At 43.6% G+C, this 20,647-nt stretch overlaps 1 protein-coding gene across 6 annotated transcripts; it reads right to left on the reverse strand.

Moving 5' to 3' along the window:
• Positions 1-1,904: 1,904 nt before the first annotated feature.
• Positions 1,905-19,586, reverse strand: LOC137860073 (complement factor H-related protein 1-like). 6 transcript variants are annotated; one of them, XM_068689878.1, is made up of 7 exons: positions 19,388-19,586; positions 18,384-18,572; positions 17,754-17,930; positions 17,372-17,554; positions 16,540-16,740; positions 15,480-15,671; positions 14,850-15,224 (listed from the first exon to the last, which is right to left on the reverse strand). In XM_068689878.1, the coding sequence occupies exons 1-7, from the start codon at positions 19,446-19,448 to the stop codon at positions 15,211-15,213; spliced, it is 1,017 nt and encodes a 338-aa protein (XP_068545979.1). In that variant the 5' UTR covers positions 19,449-19,586; the 3' UTR covers positions 14,850-15,210. The 6 variants fall into 6 exon arrangements, with proteins under 6 accessions (XP_068545980.1, XP_068545978.1, XP_068545977.1 ...); XM_068689879.1 differs by lacking the exons at positions 14,850-15,224; positions 15,480-15,671; positions 16,540-16,740; ... (2 more) ...; positions 18,384-18,572; positions 19,388-19,586 and adding exons at positions 1,905-2,359; positions 6,827-7,003; positions 7,677-7,853; ... (1 more) ...; positions 9,720-9,929; positions 10,494-10,818; XM_068689877.1 differs by lacking the exons at positions 14,850-15,224; positions 15,480-15,671 and adding an exon at positions 1,932-2,344.
• Between the last annotated feature and the right edge of the window lie 1,061 nt (positions 19,587-20,647).

Genomic DNA, 20,647 nt, shown 5'->3' on the forward strand with positions numbered 1-20,647 from the left:
TGTCCAACAGGACTGACGTCAGAAATCATGGATTTGTCATCTGAACTGCACAGAAGGTGTTTGGGAGTTAGAAAGCATAAGGGAGTTTCATCACTGTAAATATATGAATTTGTAGAGATCCTTGGACAATTTCTGATGGGAAGTCTGAACATCATGAATAATGTGGTTGCACAGTTACAGTTCTGGTAATATTAAACAAACTGCTGTCTTCATCGTAGGCTAAGAGTCATGGACAGCGGCAGGATTCACGCAGACCATGCTACTTTAGTCTCTGCTTATACATCACTTCAGGGCCAGATTGGTTCTTTAGGTTAGTGAATTTCAGACATACTGTACCTAATTCTTGACATAATGTCTGTGTAGAGAGCACATTTCAGCTAGCTTTGTGTATATTGCAACACTACAATTCCACTGTATTTTTCAGCCTAGACACTCGTGGCCATCAATGGACAACTTACCCTTCTGAGACTGGACTACCTCAAATTTGCTCTTATTCCTATGGAAATGGCCATAACCACATCAGACTGTTCTTCCTACAACCCTGTCTTACTATTTCTTGACCTTAAGTGAGGATTTAAATTTGAAAGGTATTTTGAAAGGTACTTTTTGTAATTTCCACTCATTTTTTTAAAAAGGTGCACAGTACACTAACAATTTCTTACTGAAGGTCTGTCAGTGAAACAGAGACCATTTTTGAATTGTTCCTCTTTCATTGGAACTAGTTTCTCAGAACTAGTAACTCAGAAATTTCAAAAGCTAATGTAACGATGAGCAAACAGGTGCTCAGTCTACTCAAACTATGGTAAGACTCAGGAACACTCAAGAAAAATGCAGAAATCAGTTCAGTAGGTCAGGAAAACCTACTATTCCATTGTCTTCAAGCCTTCTGTTGTTTCACAGGTTCATACAGGGTGAGATGCTGAGTGGCATTTTACTCTCTTAAAATTACAAGTAGCAGAGTGGTGGCTACGGTGCCACAGCATCTCAGCTACTGAACGTGGAAGACTTGAAGATGCATAAATTTGTAGCTCCACCTCAAAGAACTGCTTGTGATTCATAAGCAAGTAGGTCATCAAGCTGAGAGCCAGTTTTATCCATACTGCTGCAATTCATATGGTATCCAGTATTTAACCCCCTCTTTTTATTTTCAGAACAGCCACTGACTTTCACCACTTATATTCAAGTTAAAAGCAGTATACTTGAATTTCACGTTAAAAAGTATCACGTCTTGATTTGAAGACAATAGGACTTCAGAAATCATATCACTTCTCTAAGTTGGTTTCAAACGTAAATTTTTCTGTGCCATTAAAAATTTCAGATTCGTTCTATAGTTTTAATTTCTCCAGTATTAGTGTTTTTTCTGCTTGCTTCAATAATCTTTTTAATGTCTGATTTTTTTTCCCATCCTTTCACTAAAGCATTTTCACTGTATTTTGTAGAAGGTAAAGAGATTCAACTCTATCCTTCTTATGCAAATTAAGAATTATTTATAAACCAAGAGTATTTTTGCTATGTTATCCCCACTAATTCAGAGCCACAGAATAAAAAAGGCACAGGATAAAATTAAGCAGTTTCTAATGCTAAAGTATTTCATCATCCATCTCATTTATGCAGTACATACGAGCAATTCTATCTTCATAGGCCCATCCAAATATACTCAAATATATGCTTGAGTATATACTCAAGAAAGGCTGAATTAACCATTTTTTGCTATGGCCTCTCATGGAAAACTCATATTCAGTTGTTTTGTCATGATTTTCATGGTGTATTGGCAAGATGTGGATGATTATTATTTTTTTTTTAAATCAATAAACTAATGATAATGATTACGATAATACTGAAATTACTTCCAAATACAACCAGTGTCCAAAATAACTTTAGGAAAAGGCAGCCCACTGCAGTAGGGGTTGGATGCCATCCAGATTCAGTACATAGTGCATCTGCTCTTTCACCAAATGTGTACCCTTTTTCACAACCAAACTGTAGTTGTTCAGACTGCTTGTAAGATGACTTTGAGTTACGCACAAATCCAAGTTTTAGTTCAGATACTACTTCATCATTTGAGTGTTTCCTAGAACTGACAGAATCACAACTGCACACCTTGGCAGATCTCAAGTATAGAGATCTCTTGTGCTGGCCACGCAGTACATGCTTCCACCTACACAAGCAAACTGGGGGATTTGTACACTGCCCATCAGTACAAGTGCTTTGCTCAGATCCTTGAGAATGTAGGAACTTGGGCATTTCATTTTCACAGTTGCACCTTGGGGGTATTGTTTCAACTGGAAGGAAAGGATGTCTCCGTTTTCAATATCTGGAGGTGGGCCGCATTTTCCACCTTCCCCTGGAAGACCAGTAACTGTTCGAAAGAAAGCCATCAGAGTTTAGATGCAACAGAAGCCTAGTCACAAATTCTTCAGAAGACCAGCTAGGCAGCAATTCGAGAGACTTGGAGGAAAGCAGAGAGAAAACTGTCACCTTGACACCAAATGCCTGGTAAATGGAAAAGCTTCTCATTCATCTCCTGCCAGGACTCACAACTACCACTTCATCCATTTTTCCTTGATGGAGTGTTTGCATCTTTCTGCAGGACTTGCACTGGTCCTACGTAATGGGCTATTGTTTTTGGCACAGCTCTTGCTGCAGAAGAGCCTGACTCTCCCCCGCTCCCTGTGCTGCCTGAACAGGGACAAGAGTGGATCAGTTTGCAAACCAGAACAAATGTCACTGGGCTGTACCATTTTGGTTCCTAATGAGATAGCTTTTTGCCTCTGTGGAGCACTTACAGCCACTGAGGAGACTGCACAAGCCAGCATGAATGCATCATGCCTGATTTCTTACTCACTTTTAAAAGTCGGGCCCTGCAGCTTCTTGGATTTTTATACCTGTTGAAGCACCACCCTGCTCTGAAGCCTGGCATTCTAACGGGCGTTGCTTTGAGAAGATCCTGCACTGGGTCACTGGCACCAGTAATGCTGCTCTTTGCACTTGGCACTGTGCTCAGCAACCACAACAGGGAGCCCGGTCTTAATTCATCTGGTATGTCTGCACCCCATTCACCTGCCAGCTGGGCAGTGTCCGAGTCAAATGACAAAGCATATGTTCATGTACTGAAACCTAGCACATGCCTCATGAAGTCAAATGAGATTATTCAATGTGCGCGTGAAATCCTGGGCACCAACGTGGTACCAGCTGTTAGCTCACCCATTAGCTACGGCCCACAGGTAATTTAACAGTAGACTCAATTACACGGCATTCACAAAGGCAATGCTCCACTTGAATTTCCTGGATGTCAGTGAGCAGGAGAGCTGTGAGCACTGTTCTCCAGCACAGACAGCACAATTTCTCACTCTCCTCACATTAGGCATTCTCAGAAAGTAGATTTGCAGAACTGAGAGGTTGCAGTCTCAAAATCAGAGCTGGCCAGCAGTTGCTCTCAGCCTCAGGGTACTTTTCCAGATGTGGCACCCCTTGAGTGAAGCCATCTGGTAGACTTCCTTTAAACACATCCTGCCCACACAAATGGAGAGATACCACGGAAAATCTCTTTTTCCTGAGTCTGACAGATACTGTTGCACTTGCTCACAGTCCTGAGACTGAAATTTGGAGACCTAAATGTCACACAATTTGTACACCCACATGTATTCCCCTTTACAAAGTACAGTTAAGAGAATCATTGTGTTATTCCCCAGATGATGTTCTTAAGTGCAAGAGACAAAATTGCCTTACCAGCGTGACTTGATATTTTCCCCCCTGTTTTCCTTGGATTTAAGGGGCACTGTGTGCCCCAGGAATGTAAATTAATATCACAATGGCAGCAGAACACCTTCCAGATTCTCAGGAGATGACAGGGACAGTAAGAGCTTCTAGAAAAAGCCAACATTGCTGTAGCTACACCACATGCCACAAAAAGCCTCCTTGCAAGGCCATGGCCCTCTGCTGAGAACCCCAGCGCTTCTCAAAATCACAGATGTAGCAGCCAAGCTGGCTCTCTGCTGAACTGCAGAGCTCTGGAAGACATTATCAGCCTGTACTACTCATGGGACAGGTAAGTAAAGTTGACTCCATGGAGGTGTATGACTGCCACGTTGCACGTGTTCAGCCCCCAGCCACAGATTTGGGCAGGGACTAGGAGGACGGCACAGCTCCTCTTCAGAGGAACCTTCTTGCCATTGCAGAACCCAGCCAATCTGCATGTTTTAGTTCCTGAGGCTCTGCTGGGATCTCTGTCATAGTGGAGCCTCAGAGAAGAGCTCCTGTTTCTCTCCTCTAGTGCTTCTGCCATTCCGATACTCTCTGACAGTGCTGAACACAACAGAGGAGCCCTTACACATCTTTCTAGTGAAGGTCAGTAAAATGGTGTAGTCTGGAAATTACTTGTATTGCAGAGAAGAATAGCAAGTCAACATACTCTAGGCCTTTCTTCTTCAAGATATTTTTGCTCTTGATGAATATACCCATAGTGTTTCTAGAAGCATTAAGCTAAATTAATCACAGAGTCACAGAATTTCTAGGTTGGAAGAGACCTCAAGATCATCGAGTCCAACCTCTGACCTAACACTAACAGTCCCCACTAAACCATATCCCTAAGCTCTACATCTAAACGTCTTTTAAAGACCTCCAGGGATGGTGACTCCACCACTTCCCTGGGCAGCCTGTTCCAATGTTTAACAACCCTTTCGGTAAAGAAGTTCTTCCTAACATCTAACCTAAAACTCCCCTGGCGCAACTTAAGCCCATTCGCCCTCGTTCTGTCACCAGGCACGTGGGAGAACGGACCAACCCCCGCCTCGCTACAGCCTCCTTTGAGGTACCTGTAGAGAGCTATAAGGTCGCCCCTGAGCCTCCTCTTCTCCAGGCTGAACAAGGCCAGCTCCCTCAGCCGCTCCTCGTAGGACTTGTTCTCCAGGCCCCTCACCATCTTGGTTGTCCTTCTCTGGACTCGCTCGAGCACCTCCATGTCCTTCTTGTAGCGAGGGGCCCAAAACTGAACACAGTACTCGAGGTGCGGCCTCACCAGAGCCGAGTACAGGGGGACGATCACCTCCCTAGCCCTGCTGGCCACACTGTTTCTTATGCAAGCCAGGATGCTGTTGGCCTTCTTGGCCACCTGAGCACACTGCTGGCTCATATTCAGCCAACTATCAACCATCACTCCCAGGTCCTTCTCTGCCTGGCAGCTCTCCAACCACTCGTCTCCCAGCCTGTAGCTCTGCTTGGGGTTATTGCGCCCCAGGTGCAGGACCCGGCACTTGGCCTTGTTGAACTTCATGCAGTTGACCTCAGCCCATCGGTGCAGCCTATCCAGATCCTCCTGCAGAGCCTTCCTACCCTCAAGCAGATCGACACACGCACCTAGCTTGGTGTCATCTGCGAACTTACTGAGGCTACACTCAAAGCCCTCGTCCAGATCATCGATGAAGATATTAAAACGGACTCGCCCCAGCACCGAGCCCTGTGGAACGCCACTAGTGACTGGCCTGCAACTGGACTTGGCTCCATTTACCAAGACTCTTTGGGCCCGGCTATCCAGACTGTTTCTAACCCAACGAACCGTGCGCCTGTCCAAGCCAAGAGCAGCCAGTTTCTTGAGGAGAATGCTGTGAGAGACGGTGTCAAATGCCTTGCTGAAGTCAAGGTAGACCACATCCACAGCCTTTCCCTCATCCACCCAACGCGTCACTTTGTCATAGAAGGATATCAGGTTCGTCAAGCAGGACCTGCCTTTCATAAACCCATGCTGACTGGGCCTGATTGCCTGCTTGCCCTGCAAGTGCCGCGTGATGACTCTCAAGAGAATCTGCTCCATGAGCTTCCCTGGCACTGAGGTCAAACTGACCGGCCTGTAGTTTCCCGGGTCTGCCCTCCGGCCCTTCTTGTAGACGGGTGTCATGTTTACTAGCCGCCAGTCAACTGGGACCTCCCCCGATAGCAAGGACTGTTGATAAATGATGGATAGGGGCTTGGCCAGCTCCTCTGCCAGTTCTCTCAGTACCCTTGGGTGGATCCCATCCGGCCCCATCGACTTGTGCACATCCAAGTGCCGTACCAGGTCACCAACCAGTTCTTCGTGGATGGTGAGGGCCACATCCTGCTCCCCATCCCCTTCCACCAGCTCAGGGTACTGGGTATCCAGAGAACAACCGGTATTGCCGCTAAAGACTGAGGCGAATAAGGCATTGAGCACCTCCGCCTTTTCCTCATCTCTTGTAAGTAAGTTTCCCCCCGCATCCAGTACAGGATGGAGATTCTCCTTAGTCCTCCTTTTTGTGTTGATGTATTTATAAAAACATTTTTTGTTATCTTTAACGGCAGTAGCCAGATTGAGCTCCAGATGAGCTTTGGCCTTTCTAATTTTGTCCCTGGACAGCCTCGCAACATCCTTATAGTCCTCCCTAGTGGCCTGCCCACTTTTCCAAAGATTATAAACCCTCTTTTTCCTCCTAAGCTCAAGCCACAATTTTCTGTTCAGCCAGGCTGGACTTCTTCCCCACCAGCTCGTCTTTGGGCACATGGGGACAGACCGTTCCTGCACCATCAAGATTTCCCTCTTGAAGAGCGCCCAGCCTTCCTGGATTCCTCTGCCCTTCAGAACCGCCTCCCAAGGGACTGCACCAACCAGTGTCCTCAGCAGCACAAAGTCAGCCCTCCAGAAGTCCAATACAGCGGTTTTACTGGTCCCAAAGTTCTGGGCAAGAAAGTAGTAGGTACAAAGCTGCAGTACCCAAAGAAAACAAAACTTAAAAAGGTAATGTCTTTCTAGTATTAAGGTAATCCAAACACTCCCCATGAAGCGAACAACCATAATGAAGGCACAAATTCCTACCTCTGCAATGTGGCTCTTTTGTCCAGTGTCCATCTGAACAAATGACATAATTTACACCCATAATTTGTGAATTACTTTCACATTCATAATGCACTTTGGCACCAGGCAGATACCTCTGCTGTTGAGTGCTGATAATACGAGCATTGGGAATTTCAGGTGGGGGTCCACAGTGAACATCTGAAACGAGGGGTGCATTTAAGAATTGTAGGACAGGAATATGGCTATCACAGAATAGCGCATTCAGAAGCACCATTATTCCTGATGAGGACAGATGGTTTGCATATGGTAAATTATTTTCTACAACTAGGAAAGGAAGATACTATGGGTTTCATTCTGCAATGCTTTACAAGGCAGTTATTAGTTATTATTATATTTTTGCTTACAGTGACTTAAAAAGAGGAAAGGAGCTGCAGAGACCAGCTGAATGTGCAGACTGAGGCCATACAGCATTGTGTGCCAAAGCGCTGGAGAGCAAAATGGTTTCTTTATTATTCAAAGCTAACTTTCATAGACTGAAATTTAAAATACGTAAGGCTACCAGCTATGTCACTCTTTGCAGCCAGCACCCTTTCCTCCATAATCCTCTGACTGCTAATCTAAGCAGTGAGCGAAGCTGTGGCTACTGGCTTCAGTCCAGAAGGGGAAAAGAGGAAAAGATTTCTTTGCTGATCAGTTCTCCTTGGTGCTTCTCAGGGACCAGAAAAACAGGTGTTGGAGCAATCTATTAAAAGCAACTCAATGATCAGCTCTACTGGTCTGACTCACTTGCACATATCGGTTGGCGTTACATTACCAACTGTTCCTGGAAGACTAAGAAGGATCATAGACTACTTAGAAGTACAACCTATACCTTCACAGATTGGTGGTGTTGACCAAGTTGCCCTTCTGCAAAAAATTTCAGGGCGACCAGTGACCTGAAATCCTTCATGACACTGGTAGCGAATTGTTTCACCAGGCTCATACTTCTCCTTGCTCCTGCCTTCAAATGCAGCATTGGCCACTGCTGGAATACTTCCACATGGTCTTTCTGAAAAGATATGCAAACTTGAAACTTTGGGTAATGCGATGCACATAGAATGACTGTATTGTTCCCACCAAAAAAGATGCCTTTTATAGCACCAGCACATACCACTGTCTAGGGGAATTTAACTAACCACGCAGCCACTAGATAACATACATAGATCAAGTGAGATGAAACCTTTATTACTGTTGATGTGCAGTAGACTACTGCAGGGTCCAAAAAAGTCAGACTCCAAGAAGAAGCATCCTGAAACACATGGGTGAAAACAGGAGCACCTGCAGGACTCTTCCTGCTGTCTGTTTACCACAGACGTTCAATGCAACTGAAATAAGGGTCACGGACTGCTGCAGGACAAGGGAGCTACCATTCAGGAGGAGTTAGGAAATCCAAAGCCCACCTTCCAACCTTCTTTCCTTTCTAGGCAAAGGATCCCTCAGCCAGAGGTGCAGGAGATGAAGAACAGAAAGCTCTCAGCCTCCCTTTCCACATGCATAGGACATGTCCTCCCAAGGGGTTGTGCTTGTGCAGAGGTGGCTCAACAAGGCTTTCCCCACAGGACTGTGCAAGACCATGGCAGTTACAGACTTCAATTTTTTGCTCAAATCTTCCAACTTATCCACTGTTCTCAACGAATATGGAAAAGGACTTTCCCTGCAGGGTGCCTATGTTATACACAAACTCTTTACTGTCATCACCCCTGTGATTTCTGCTTGCATGGGTCACAGCTACTACAGTTCTGCATAGAGAAAGCAATGAGGTGTAAACACCAATGGCAAGAGAACAGTCTTTGGGGTAGCACATTTTGGCTCCCAGTTGCTGTTTCGTAATGGTACATGGTGCAAGAGAATGAGAAATGTCCACCGTTGCCAAGTCAAACAGCAAAAAAATTACCCTTACCCAAACACTGAGGTGGTCCAGGCATCCAGACTTTTCCATGGCATGTTACCCATTCTGATCCTGATAAAGCATATCCAGGGTCGCATGTGTATTGCACTCTGTCATTTTCCTCATATTCGGATTTAATGCCACTAACAATTTTGCCAAACTCAATGAGAGGTGGGTCTTCACATGCTGCTCCTGCAGAAGCTGTGCACAGGTTTCTGTTATTTGGCTGCACATTGCTGTTTATATCCTGATTTATTCCTACCACCAATTCCTTCAAAATGAATGACAAGTGGGTGTTTGCATGCCCTTCCACCAGAAAATATAAGAAAAATTCTTCTCATCTGATAGATACTACAGAGTAATCAGACCGTCAAAGAATGGTGCTACACGGGAGTTGAATAATATTCAGATAACCTACATGCCTGCATTTGGGAATAGACTGTACTAATAAATCTCCTAAAGCACTTCTAAGATGTGCCTGTGTGGAGGGAGAAGAGTTTTGATATTCTGAAGACTATAGAATGGATCAATTATAGAGTTTAAAACCGGTCATTTTAGTAAAGAAGTCTTCAGTGAAGACTTTCTTCAGGCTGCATTCATCATAGAACTTACTGGAATAACGAAATAACCTTAGAGTTGTGCAATATTTTAAAATCAAATCAGAATTCTGCATTGAACTGAATAACAGCAATAACAGCAGCACAACTGAAATACCAAGGAATTTATAGGTAAGTATGTTGAGGGGGTTATGTCTAGTTATAAGTCAGGTTCGCTATGTGAGCCATTAAGTTCAAGCACAAAGCAAAGAAGATGACTCAGACAAAATAATATTCTCAAATATGACATTCTAAAACATAATTCTCATTCAGAACTTCTGAAACAGGTTCCATTAAAAGTGACAAATAATTTATTTTTCAGTTCCTTATTCTTGATTGTCACCAGTTACTACACATCACTTAAAGCGTGAATTTCCATTTAAAGACTTACCTTTATGTGTAGCACAACACATCCACAGCAGAAACCCTGTGGTGAGGTGCAGCAGTGTCATTTCCACTTTTCAGAAATTAAAGATGTCCTCTGCAAAAGACTTGCTGTTTCCTCTACTCCAAATTGCATATACTTGTATTCAACTCCCACCTTTCTGAGGGTTGCCCTTGCAAACTCCTCCCCTAATTTTCTTGCGACACAGTAGTCATTCTGCACAGATATTAAACAAGCAATTGCTGCAAAAATTCTTCAGTAATTTCTCACAAAACCTTTCAGAATAAACTTGACACAGCACACATGAAACCCATCAGCAAAGACTCAGTGTGTTTATAAAGCACAATATAGCACACATCTCGTTTTTCCAGTGTCATCACGTAAAATTTTCTTATGGGCAGAAACTACCATATACGTGGAGCCAAGAATTTATCAACAGCCTTAGTGAAACCTTAACAGCCTAACGAATACACTAACACGTACTACATTAATACTAGTCTAATACTTAAATTACTAGCCCAACATGACCCTAAGCACTGTTGTTTATGGAGTCCTGGGGTTTTGCCATACCACAGAATGCTTTGGGTTGGAAGCAACCTTAAAGATCATCCAGTTACAAGCCTCTGCCATGGGCAAGGACACCTCCCAGCAGACCAGGATGCTCAAAGCCCCATCCCAGCTGCCCTTCTCAAAGGCCATATGAAGCAAAGAACCCCACAAACAGCATATGACAAAGCTTTTCAGATACCACCGTGGGCCATCTCTGTCTCACTTCCTCACCTTCTTATCCTCCCGTGCTTCACAAAGATCGGGCTCTCCACTCAGGAGCTTTTGTGTTTAGTATTGCACCAAGAGGCCCTGCTCCTGCGGTCCGCTTTCAACTGGCACCATGGTCACCCAGGAGAACAGGCCACTCCTGTCTCTGCTCTGTTATCTGCCACCATTCCTGCCAGTGAATAGATCATTAACTTCAGGCATCATTTGTAACTCGGTTCCTGGAACACACTGAATTACCTTCCTAAAACAGCAACTGTTGATCCAGCAGCCATTTCCAGTCAGCTCTAATATGCTTGCATCATTTCATTATAAGGCATGTAGATAGGTTTATTTTTGCACAAAGCAAGAAAAGCACAAGCGTTCTGCCTATGCAGGATCATGCTTTCTTATTTTTGCCTGAGAAAATATAGGCAGATTTTAAAAGATCTGATCTCCACACCCAAGTAGAAGACGACTGTTCCTAGCAGAGGATGTGTTTGATCCCTTTGGCTTTGATTCGCTACAGGAGGATGCTCAGCAAGATCAGCCTGCTGCACGGATGCCACGGGCTGAAGACTGCCTGAAGGTATGGCTCAGGAAAGAGAGAACATGGCTGTATTTACCCAGCTCTGAAAAGATGAACCTGCTACAAGCAGGGTAGCAAGGCTGCAGTGGACAAATTTGCTCTTTGACATTTGCCAGCCACCCATGTCACAATTTCTGTAGTACACTGGGGTGGGGAGACCAGAGGGTTGTAGAGATTCTGGTGACAATCTTTAACTGGACACACATACAGATAAAACCAAGTGCTTAGAGTCTACGTGATTACAAAGGTCTCTAGCAGCTTATGCTGACAGCCTACAGTGGAAACAATAGCACAGAGGAAGAGGAACTCCATGTACAGATGCCCAACACCGCAGAGGAGCCTGAGCCCACTACGTGCAGGAGCAGCCAGAATCCAGCACCTGACAATGGGCTGGAGTGGCTGTTCTCATGGGGCCAAGGTGTCGCTTTGACAAAGGATCGGTGGAGCGGGGTCTTAGTTCTGCATGTACTGTGGAACAGGAAGGTCAGAGTAGAAAATACTATCCTCCTGTTCTGTCCAAGCCATGGAAATTACTATCCTGTAATCATCCAAGGCCCATGAGAACTGACTGAATAATAGAATCCAGGAATTGTGTGTTTATTTTACAAAATTGGCGTGAGGCAGGCATGTTCTGTCTTCCTGAATTTTCATTGGATCTGCAGCCGTGCAACATTCTCACAGGCCACAGTCCCAGGAGTATAAACGTGCAAGTGTCAAAGCAATCCTGCAAAGTAGTTACAGCAGATCATTTGAATAGTTGGCACGTTCTCAAATAGCAAATAAAACTGTTTGCTTCACTTTTCATTTAAGATTAATATTTAACTACTGAGTGGAACTCACATATTTCTATATTTTAAATAGTTTCATCCTTTACAGCCATTCTCTTAAAATGCTTTCTCCTTTTCTTGTCCCTTGCTCAGATTCTCCATATTGTTATGCATTCTCAAGTTTAGCATTATAAGCCTCAAAGAACTACTACTTCCTAAAATTTCCACACATAGTGTGTCAACATTGCATTGTTCTGTTGCTTTCCCAGTCCTCATGCCACATATCACTTCCCCCTTCCCTCCCATAGTTGGCTCACAGCCAACTGTGCCACTGAACACCCATTTCTGAAAGTTGACTGCAGTCATCTTGAAATATGAAGCAGTATTCATGCACCTTTTAATACCAGATAAACAACATACCTTTCCGATGAAATTTCCTGAAGTTCACACTTATTTTCCTGGAACAAACATTTCCAAAGAGGTCTGACACTGATGAATTCAAAAGGACAAGCGACAAAATATTGCTTTACCTTTAACAACACATTTTGGGTATTTCAGTCTCCCATGGTTACACTGCGTCCTCCCAGGAGATGGAAGGGTAGTCTGGGGAAAATCATATCCCTCTTTACATTCAAACTCTATGAGGTCACCATATAGGAACATTAATTCTTCCTGTCTCCATTTGAACTCTAGGTTCTTATTCTTTAGAACAGTTGCATTAAGAATGCACAAATCTAGGAAATAAAACATAGTTCAATAAAAGCAATCAACTTTGGACAATGCTCCCAGATACATTATCTGATTTTTCTGGGTGATCCTTTAGTAACTCAGGCGTTGGACTTGATGATTCTTGTGGGTCCTTTCCAACTCAGATATTCTATGATTCTATGAAGAGATTTCTTAACTGCCTGTTGCAGGAGTTGAAAAAGAGAAATCTAAATCAGTAATTATAAATTGTTTTGGAATCATGCAAGAAATAGAACTAAAAGCACATTTAGAAAGAAAGCAGAAATAAAGAAATAGTCTGAAGTAACAAATAGAACACGCAAAAATAATAAGCTCGGGATTCTACAAATATTTGGAAACATACAGCAGCCAGGATATACCACTGAAGAAGAACAGAACAGAAGAAACAGGAAATTTAAGCTATTAACTTAACAAAGTGTTTTGACAATTCATTTGCTTCTTCCCTCCTTCCCCCCATGTTTTGTCAATTTATAAAGTATTTAGACATTTTCCTTTTTTTTATTGGCTTTTTTTTTTTTTTTTTTTTGTCCTGAAATTTGTGGTTTTCTTTAGGCTTTTTCAGGTACTTCAAGGTCAGTATTATTTCGGTTGCTTTCTGACAGACTTCTTAGTGCCAGGATCAAATTGGGTAACCTAGCTTTCTGTCCGACAATTAACCTCTAACTTTTGAATCCACTGCTCCACTTCAATAAAGCCTGACAAAGGGGCAGTTGAAAAAACAAATTTCTGCAAGTCTCAAGAGAATCAGTGCTTGACAGAGGCCCTTATTAATGATTTTCTGAAGGAAAGGCAAGGAGAGATTGCCTATTGCACATTCTAACAAATGTGCAAAGCATGGTGTAGAAATCATTTTATTAGAGGAAGGAAAGAAGGATAAACTAAGAACTCTTGTAAATCATCAGAAGTAGTATTCCTGCCTACATCTGTAAACTCCTAGTGGGAGATGTATAGGTTGTTTTGAGCAGCATACATGGGAGCTTCATGGAACAATTAGGAAGTCCAGAATTAAGAGGTGGATACAAGGACACAACAAACACAAAGTCTGAAGGCTTAAAAATGAAAGTCCAAGTCACAATACTTGCTAACCCTAACCAAAAAAACTATTTAGGCAAGGACTGCAGTCATTTCTTCTAAACATCTTTAGAAAGACAGGAAGAAATCCACTGAATGGAGGACGTGGAAGATAAAGAAATTAGAAAGCCTTCTAAAATAATGAGGCCAGCTGAGTTCTAGACCTCTTCACTCAGGAAAACAGAGGAACTAAGAACAGGCCAGAAGACACTTAGCAGCAGCGGGCTAGGTATAGTTGATAATGGTTCAGCCTCGTGTTTCTGAAATCTGTTAGCTCTAATGAAAGAGAAGAGGGAATCAATAAAAGATTATCTAGAGGTCCTTTCCAGATTTTCCTTTCTACATTACATGTCACAATTTTTTACTTTTTTTCTCACAAACCTTACCTAAGCAAGTCGGTTGTTCTGTCCAGTTTCCTTCTTTGCAGAAAACAGTGCTAGGTCCATCCAAAAAATAGTAAAGCTCAGAAAACTTGATTAAAATACAGTCAGGATTCTACAAATATTTGCAAACATACAGCAGCTAGGGTATACCACTGAAGAAGAACAGAACTTGTTTAATGTATCTTGAAAAGTTTTTGAAATAATTATGGAATATTAATCCATCCAAAAAGACCTGTCACGCTTGGCAAGCCCTTGTGGCAATCCGTTGCTTCCCCCCCCCCTATGTTTTGTCACTGTGTAAAGTATTTACACACTTTTTCTGTTTTGCTTTTTTGTTTTTTGTTTTTTTTTTCCCTGAAATAGAGGGCTAAGAAGAACACCGTTTTTAATCATCGGTGGAGAGGTACAGCTCTGCTCTATTTCTAATACAAGGAAGGGAGAGATGCAATTAGATCTTTAAAATAATATTAACACTGTTGAAAGCATCAGCATACCAACTGACTTTGGTCCAAAATTTTCATACCATAAAAGTGCATGTAAGTGAACTTCTATTTAGAAGTTTCAGTTTCAGATGCTCTAGATTTATTTTACTGATGTTCAGACTATTTCTGTGCCTTCTACACTCCTCACCTATGTCCACACTTGATAACTCTCTCCACCAAATATCACAGAGGCTCAAGTCTCCTTGTTAAAAGGAGAGCACTCGCCTTCACATCATGATGAGGCTGTGAGGACACTCATCTCTGCCATGACACCAGGCTAAACTCCCAGGAAACTACACGGAGAAGAAGCTAGGAGCACACAAGACCACACACACACTACTTGCTGATCAGCAAATTAGCTGCACACTTTAATTGACGTCTCAGTATGCCACCAAAGCCAGCCTAATTCAGGAAGCAACTGTTAATAAAATAACAGTGAGATCAATACAGAACAGAAGTAAGAAGGAAGTACAGTCATTTGAATGGATAAAATGTAAATACTTTTACAAAAATGGTAACATATCAAAGCAATCATCCAAAAATTCAAAGGGAAAAAAAGAAAGGCAAATTCCAACACAGAACATTGGCTAAGCTGCAAACACAGCACAATGAAACAGCAAACTCCAGGGAAAATTGAGCTCAAATCACTGGGTTGGTCAAAGGATCTTTCATTTCTCCAGCAGGGTTCCTTCATGCCTTTTCCATTTATCCAAAATACACTGCAATGTAAAGAGAGGAAGTAGAAAAGGAATGAACACCAAGGCTGGCACATAGCCATGTTTCTTGAGAGCAGTGGACAGCAAAGTTGCCTAGCATTCCCATTGCTTCCGTTTGATTTCCCAGGCCCCTTGGAATAGGAGCAGCCCCACGACAGACACAAACTGGTAGAGGGTTAAGTGAAGGCCCCTAAAGCTGACCCTCCCTTCTTGTCCACAATTCTACAGAGCACTGCGCCCTCCACACAGAGCACTTACGTTGACATCGAGGGTAGTTAATCACTCCATCCTGGCACTGTGCCTCAAAATCCTCTGGGTTTGAGACTGCCCGGAACCAAAAATTGCATTTAAATGAAATAGTCTCCTTAGAGTGATATATGTTAGATCTCCTCGAGTGTCTTAGTTTAATATTGTTCCTGTCCATAGCTGTCTCATTCAAACTACAGTTCCCTTGGGAAGAAAAAAAAAGTTAGAGAAAAACTAGAAAAAGAAAAGAACAGCCACCACCACAAGAAAAAGTACTTTCATCAGTTGCCTGTAGACCTCGTTGTCAACAGTCTGAAGCTGTTGGTACCAGCTTAGTGACTGACACTACTTATTCTCCTGTGCTGCATCCCTGCTGCATCTGTCCCCACCTGTATCAACGCACATTGCTGATGATGAAAGGCAAAAGCCCATTTCATACCCTTCAGCAATGTCACAGTAATTGCGGCTTGGGGAAATTGTATGAGGAGGCAAGCACAGGTTTCCTGCTGGAGAAGCCTGTGAAGGCGTGCAATGGGCATTGACCCCTGCCTCCACACACACCAGAGCAGGGCACAACCAGAGAGGAGCTGGGAAGGCCATGGGTGCAAAGGGGGCACAGCTGTGGCTGCAAGAGAGAAGCAGGAGAGAAGCTCGCTGGGACACAGCCCTGCCTGAACAGGCAGGCCTGGGAGAGCCTGCAAGGAAATGGTCTCCCTCCCTTCAGCCCTACCACGGTCAGGGAAATGGCACCTTCTGATTTCAGAGAAGCCACTTGCAGGGAACTTACCAGCCCTTCCGTCCTGCCTGGAACCAGCCGGGCAGGCCCAGCACCAGTAACCCTGATGAGCCCCAGCGAGCCCGTTCCCCAGGAGCCTTTCCAGCTCAGGTTCGCCAGTCGGCGGCTTCCTGGGGGAACCTCCCCTCATGGCCTGCAGCTTTGCAGGGTGTTCTCCCACCTTGGTGCCCCACTATTTCTTCCCCAGGCACACTTGCTAGGGGCTTTCCCCTCAGCTTCTGCACTAAAAATGCACCAAGGCAGCGGCCAAGCAGTGACAGAGTGGAGGTGACTTACTTCCTGGCTTGCACCGTGGGTATTCCAATGTCCCGTCCATGCACTGCACTCTGAAGGGGGAAGATGCTGGGTCCTGCACATGTCCTATTTTACAATCAAATTCAACAAAATCGCCTGATGTTGAGTACAGTTTTCTTTCTCCTCTCCATCTCAGCTCAATGTTGTTTCTGTCCATATCTTCTTCAGAGGCCGTACAAGCCGCTTGGTAAAGGCAAGAGAAGGATGTAATAAATTCATACAAATGTACCACACATACATTTTCTTTCCCTCTCTGAGCCTACAGGTGTACTTCACAAAACTCTTCCAGCAATGAGCTCTCACCCTCTGAGTTTTCCAACAGGAAAGACATTCTTAAGAAGGCAAAAGGGAAAAACAATGATGGCTGAGTCACTACACACTGTTGTGGAGAGGCCTTTGCCCTCTGACAGTCTCACAGGGCAAGGGGAAAGCACAGCCTGGGGCAGGGGCACCCAGAAGGCAGCAATGACCTTCCCTGTGTCTTTTTTGGGTTCTCTCCTTGCCCTCGTCCCAGCACTTCTCAAATTCATTCCCTTCTGGCCCTGGATTTCCTTGCACTCAGACCAACCCACCCTCCTGGATCTGCTGGTGACTGGGGGCAGGGAGGGACAGCAGGCAGCAGAGGCGGCTACACGAGCTGACCTCCAGAGGAAATTCCTTCTGCACAGGAGAAGCACCAGCTGCTCTTCTGCCCTGTCAGCGTCGCAGCCCCAACACAAGCGCTGCTTCACAAGTGCAGGGCCTGCAGGGCCTGAGAGAAAGACAACGAGCAGCTCACACAGCTCTGGGCCACTCAGCACCAGCTTCCACCTACCCAAGCAAACTGGGGGATTTGTCCAAAGCCCATTAATGCAGGTGATTTGCTCAGGTCCTTCCAGGATGTAGAAACTTGGGCATTTGTATTTCACAGTTTTACCATGGTCATATTCTGGTAATGGGAAGGAAAGGATGTCTCCGTATTCAATATCTGGAGGTGGGCCACATTTTCTATCCTTCTCTGAAAGAAGATTAGAAAGAAAACCATCCAAGTTTAGTTGCAAGAGAGGCCTAGCCACAAATTCTTCAGAAGACCATGTAGGCAGTACTTCGAGAGACTTGGAGGAAAACAGAGAGAAAACTGTCGGTTGGCGTTACATTAACTACTCTTCCTGGAAGACTAAGAAGGATCATAGACTACTTAGAAGTACAACCTATACCTTCACAGATTGGTGGTGTTGACCAATTTCCCCTTCTGCAAAAAATTTCAGGGGGACCAGTGACCTGAAATCCTTCATGACACTGGTAGCGAACTGTTTCACCAGGCTCATACTTCTCCTTGCTCCTGCCTTCAAATGCAGCATTGGCCACTGCTGGAATATTTCCACATGGTCTTTCTGAAAAGATATGCAAACTTGAAACTTTGGGTAATGCGATGCACATAGAATGACTGTATTGTTCCCACCAAAAAAGATGCCTTTTATAGCACCAGCACATACCACTGTCTAGGGGAATTTAACTAACCACGCAGCCACTAGATAACATACATAGATCAAGTGAGATGAAACCTTGATTACTGTTGATGTGCAGTAGACTACTGCAGGGTCCAAAAATGTAAGACTCCGAGAAGGAGCATCCTGAAACAGATGAGTGAAAACAGGAGCACCTGCAGGACTCTTCCTGCTGTCTGTTTACCACAGACGTTCAATGCAACTCAAAACAGGGTCACAGACAGCTGCAGGACACGGGAGTTACCACGGTACATGGTAATGGTACATATGGTACATGGTGCAAGAGAATGAGAAATGTCCACCGTTGCCAAGTCAAACAGCAAAAAAAATTACCCTTACCCAAACACTGAGGTGGTCCGGGCATCCAGACTTTTCCATGGCATGTTACCCATTCTGATCCTGATAAAGCATATCCAGGGTCGCATGTGTATTGCACTCTGTCATTTTCCTCATATTCGGATTTAATGCCACTAACAATTTTGCCAAACTCAATGAGAGGTGGGTCTTCACATGCTGCTCCTGCAGAAGCTGTGCACAGGTTTCTGTTATTTGGCTGCACGTTGCTGTTTATATCCTGATGTATTCCTACCACCAATTCCTTCAAAATGAATTACAAGTGGGTGTTTGCATGCTGTTCCACCAGAAAATATATAAAATTTCTTCTCATCTGATAGATACTGCAGAGTAATCAGATCTCCAAAGAATGGTGCTACACGGGAGTTGAATAATATTCAGATAACCTACATGCCTGCATTTGGGAATAGACTGTACTAATAAATCTCCTAAAGCACTTCTACGATGTGCCTGTGTGGAGGGAGAAGAGTTTTGATATGCTGAAGAGCATGAAATGGATCAATTATAGAGTTTAAAACCAGTCATTGTAGTAAAGGTACATATTCAGTGAAGAGCTTCTTCAGGCTTCATCCATCACAGAACTTACTGAAATGACAATATACCCTAAGAGTTGTGCAATATTTTAAAATCAAATCAGAATTCTGCATTTAAATAGCATGTTCTCAGAGTAACAGCAGCTCAAATGAAATACAAAGGAATTTATATGCATGTGTGTTATGGGTGAAATGTGTAGTTATAAGTCAGGTTTGCCATGTGAACCGTCAAGTTCAGGCACAAAGCAAAGAAGAGAACTCAGACAAAAAAAAAAAAAAAAAAAAAAAAAGGCAAGTATTCACAAACATCACATTCTAAAATATAATCTTTATTTAGAACTTCTGAAAGAAGGTTCCACTAAAAGTGACAAATAATTTATTTTTCAGTTCCTTATTCTTGATTGTCACCGGTCACTACACATCACTTAAAGCGTGATTTTCCATTTAATGACTTACCTTTATGTGTAGCACAACACATCCACAGCAGAAACCCTGTCGTGAGGCTCAGCAGTGTCATTTCCACGCTTTAGAAATTAAAGATGTCCTCTGCAAAAGACTTGCTGTTTCCCCTACTCCAAATTGCATATACTTGTATTCAACTCCCACCTTTCCGAGGGTTGCCCTTGCAAACTCCTCCCCTAATTTTCTTGTGACACAGTAGACATTCTGCACAGATATAAAACAAGCAATTGTTGCAAAAAACCTACAGTAATTTTCCACAAAACCTTTCAGACTGAACTTGACACAGCACACTTATGAAAACCATCAGCAAAGACTCCCGGTGTGTTTATAAAACACATCTTGTTTTTCCAGTGTCGTCAAGTGAAATTTTTTTACGGGCAAAAACTACCTTCTGTGTGGAGCCAAGAATTTATCAACACCCTTACTGAAATCTTGAGAGCCTAACAAAAACACATTTGCCAGCCACCCATGTCACAATTTCTGTAAAACACTGGGGTGGGGAGACCAGAGGGTTGTAGAGATTCTGGTGACAATCTTTAACTGGACACACATACAGATAAAACCAAGTGGTTAGAGTCTACGTGATTAGAAAGGTCTCTAGCAGCTTATGCTGACAGCCTACAGTGGAAGCAATAGGACAGAGGAAGAGGAACTCCATGTACAGATGTCCAGCACTGTGGAGGAGCCTGAGCCCACTACGTGCAGGAGCAGCCAGAATCCAGCACCTGACAATGGGCTGGAGTGGCTGTTCTCATGGGGCCAAGGTGTCGCTTTGACAAAGGATCGGTGGAGCAGGGTCTTAGTTCTCACGGGCCTTGGATGATTACAGGATAGTAATTTCCATGGCTTGGACAGAACAGGAGGATAGTATTTTCTACTCCGACCTTTCTGTTCCACAGCACATGCAGAAGTGACCGACTTCTAAAATCCAGCAATTCTGTTTCATGACTTCAGAAAACAAACCACCATCTCTTCAAACATGGGAAATCGCTTCAAATGTTACTCTCAAGAAATATTCCAGAGACAGACTTGAAAAATTTTCCCTCCTTTTCCATTAGGTTTGCTCTTTAAGGAGAAGGGTCTTCTGATATTTCCCAAATATTCACTTGCTTCATTCAGAGTTCCTCAAAGGAGGAGGCAAGAACTTAACCGGAATACAGAAATGACAGTCTATAAATACATCCGAATGGCTTTTTGCTGAAGTTGGCAGAAATCTTGCATAAACATAAGGTTGTTATGCAAGCAGAAAATTTA

Source organism: Anas acuta, chromosome 8 (genome assembly GCF_963932015.1).
Source record: "Anas acuta chromosome 8, bAnaAcu1.1, whole genome shotgun sequence".
Taxonomy (NCBI): domain Eukaryota; kingdom Metazoa; phylum Chordata; class Aves; order Anseriformes; family Anatidae; genus Anas; species Anas acuta.

Bases quoted from the DNA above. Each gene is read 5' to 3' on its own strand.
- LOC137860073 (XM_068689876.1), bottom strand. From the start codon at position 19,448: ATGACACTGCTGAGCCTCACGACAGGGTTTCTGCTGTGGATGTGTTGT. The intron at 18,573-19,387 runs GTAAGTCATTAA...ACCTGTGCACAG, and splicing joins GTGTTGTGCTACACATAAAG to CTTCTGCAGGAGCAGCATGT. The intron at 2,360-16,539 runs GTAAGTCACCTC...TCTTTCGAACAG, and splicing joins CCCACGGTGCAAGCCAGGAA to TTACTGGTCTTCCAGGGGAA.